Below are 2,455 nucleotides of genomic sequence, written 5' to 3'. Positions count from 1 at the left end.
CGGAGACCACCACGACGCAGGGAGCAACGACTGAGACACCGGTGTCAGAGCCACAAACGGAGGAGCAGCCGCAGCAACCACCAATGGACCCGCCGCAGCAGACAGCAACAAAGCAACAACAACAACAACCACTTCTAGATGAACCATTGGAGCCACTCGAACAGAGCATTTTGGACATTTTGGACGAAGAATAGCAAGGGTCGGTTGTGGATTCGACGTACAAGGTACTGTCCCACGGGCGTGCCATGTGTTACCGGCCGGCAAAGGAGTCCAGAGTGGGAAACGGAGAGCTAATTAAGTAGTAGGAATGTGGTTGTAATTAAGCTATGAGTGTGGACGGACGGACCGGAATCGGTATGCCGTTCCGGATCCGGACCGATCCCGAACAGGTGCGGATGGCACCGTTTTGTAATATAGACCGGAAACCTATTTAAAGGCCCGGATACAATGAAATAGTTAGCGGTTAATTAATGAAAGCTTAAGCGTTGTTATATCTCTGTGTCAATTGCCGTTCTGTCTTAATTGTTATATCTTACGCGTGTTATGAAGACGATCCTAATAAGTAACTTAACTAAGTCGGATTAAGCGTTGAAGTCTAATCCGGTTGCCATAACACCCTTTGGTGAAGTGTCTCACGTAGACACCCTGTGTTAGGCCATTGTCCAGCCCGAAGAGTTAACAATTCGGCATATAAATGGGAAGCATAATGTGGTGGCCGATATGTTGTCAAGGGCGAGGTATTAGGGTGAAGAAGATTTGCACTCCGACGAAGAGGATGTTGGCCTAAACTTCTTTACGGTTTCTTGTGCTCGGGTGCTAGTAGTGTTCAAAGTAGAAGATTATGAGGGTGAATTCATCGAAATTGGCAAATACTTAAGCTCTCTTACAAAAGATGAATCATGGTCAAAGGAAGACTTCTACCGAATTAGGAAGAAGGCCTACAAGTTCTTCCTCAAAGAAGGACATCTATGGGAGTTTCCGAAGAAGAAGAATGGAACTCCACTTCGAGTGGTGTGCAAGAAACAGGATCAACAAACACTAATTGCTGAATTTCATGATAGTGTGTGGGCAGGTCATCGTGGTATATGGGCAACATTTGCAAAGCTCAAGAAGAAGTATTGGTGGCCGAGTGTTTACAAAGATGTAGCAAGCTATGTTGAAACATGTGAGCAATGCCAATTATACTCGAATATTCAACATAGGGATAAACTTAATTCGACATATCCATTATCAATGCACTATAAGTGGTTGGTAGACATAGTGGTTATGCCAATGGGATTGGGGCAAATGAAATATCTCGTGCTAGCAAGAGAGGATCTCACCAACCAAGTAGAAGGACGGGCGTTAAGGAATAAAACAACTTCAGCGATTTGTAGGTTTCTCCTTGAAGATGTTATTTGTCGATACGGATGTGTCGGCAAAATAGTGGCTAATAGAGGAGAATTAGATGCGAATGAAGCTAAACAGTTCTTTTCAAGAATAGGCGTCAAATTATCGCTCACCATGGCATACAACCCAGACGCAAATGGGAAGGTGGAACGAGGACATAGTCCAATTGTAAAAGCTCTAGCAAAGGCTTCCGACGGCAAGATGGGAAATTGGCCACGATTACTATCTTATGCATTTTGGGCAGATAGAACTACACATAGCACGACTACGGGATATATGCCCGCCGAACTCATATTAGGACAAAAACCAATAATGCTTATTGAGCAAAGTGTTGCTTCGTGGACGTCTTTGCCATGGCAAGAGGAAAAGAGTCAGGAAGACTTGCTAGCCACGAGGATTCAACAATTAGAACGAAGGCCCGAAGATGTCGAGTTGGCAATAGAACGGTTGCGCCAAGCTCGATTGAAGAACAAGGAGAATTTTGATAGAAAGCATGGTCTTCGACAAAGAAAAATTGAAGAAGGAGATTGGCTTCTTGTCTATGATAGTAGTCTCGATAATCAATATAGCACTACTCGAAAGTTCGCAAAACGATGGTTTGGCCCGTATATGGTCAAGAAAATAAAAAGCAATGCAACCTATTTTTTCGCGGAGTTAGATGGAACTCGACTTGCTTTCCCAATAGCAGGGAAGAGGATCAAGATCTTTAAGAGAAGAGAAGCCCCAAATCTTGAGATCGAAGATCTAGATGATGTATCCTCGAACATCAAGGTTGAAGAAGAGTAATTAAAAAAGAGGAACCTCACCACAATTGGCACATACCGGTGGATGTGCAGGTTTGGTGGGGGTGAATGTCGTGTGGTTTTTCACACACGATATGAAAATTAGTAAAATAATTATTTATGATTAGCTTAATATGCGGATATGGAAAGATAGATGTGTTCAAGAGCTTCATATCGTATTTTACTACACATAAAACGGATAAACAAGTATCAAGTTATGTGAGTGTGAAGTTTGAAGAAAAGAAAAGAAAAGACAAAACTGTGAGATATCCCACATAGATAGG

General features: G+C 42.9%; 1 protein-coding gene across 1 annotated transcript; it reads left to right on the top strand.

Moving 5' to 3' along the window:
- The first annotated feature begins 1,503 nt into the window (after window positions 1–1,503).
- On the top strand, window positions 1,504–2,175 carry LOC147862090 (uncharacterized). The gene has a single exon (XM_087323063.1). The coding sequence runs from the start codon at window positions 1,504–1,506 to the stop codon at window positions 2,173–2,175; it is 672 nt and encodes a 223-aa protein (XP_087179189.1).
- Window positions 2,176–2,455: the final 280 nt, after the last annotated feature.

This window comes from Azolla caroliniana, unplaced genomic scaffold (assembly GCF_043228905.1).
Source record: "Azolla caroliniana isolate FFs.n. ecotype wild unplaced genomic scaffold, voAzoCaro1.0.p SCAF_7, whole genome shotgun sequence".
NCBI classification, from domain to species: Eukaryota; Viridiplantae; Streptophyta; class Polypodiopsida; order Salviniales; family Salviniaceae; genus Azolla; species Azolla caroliniana.
The sequence above is the reverse complement of the archived record's forward strand: the minus strand, read 5'-3'. Positions and strand labels throughout refer to the sequence as shown.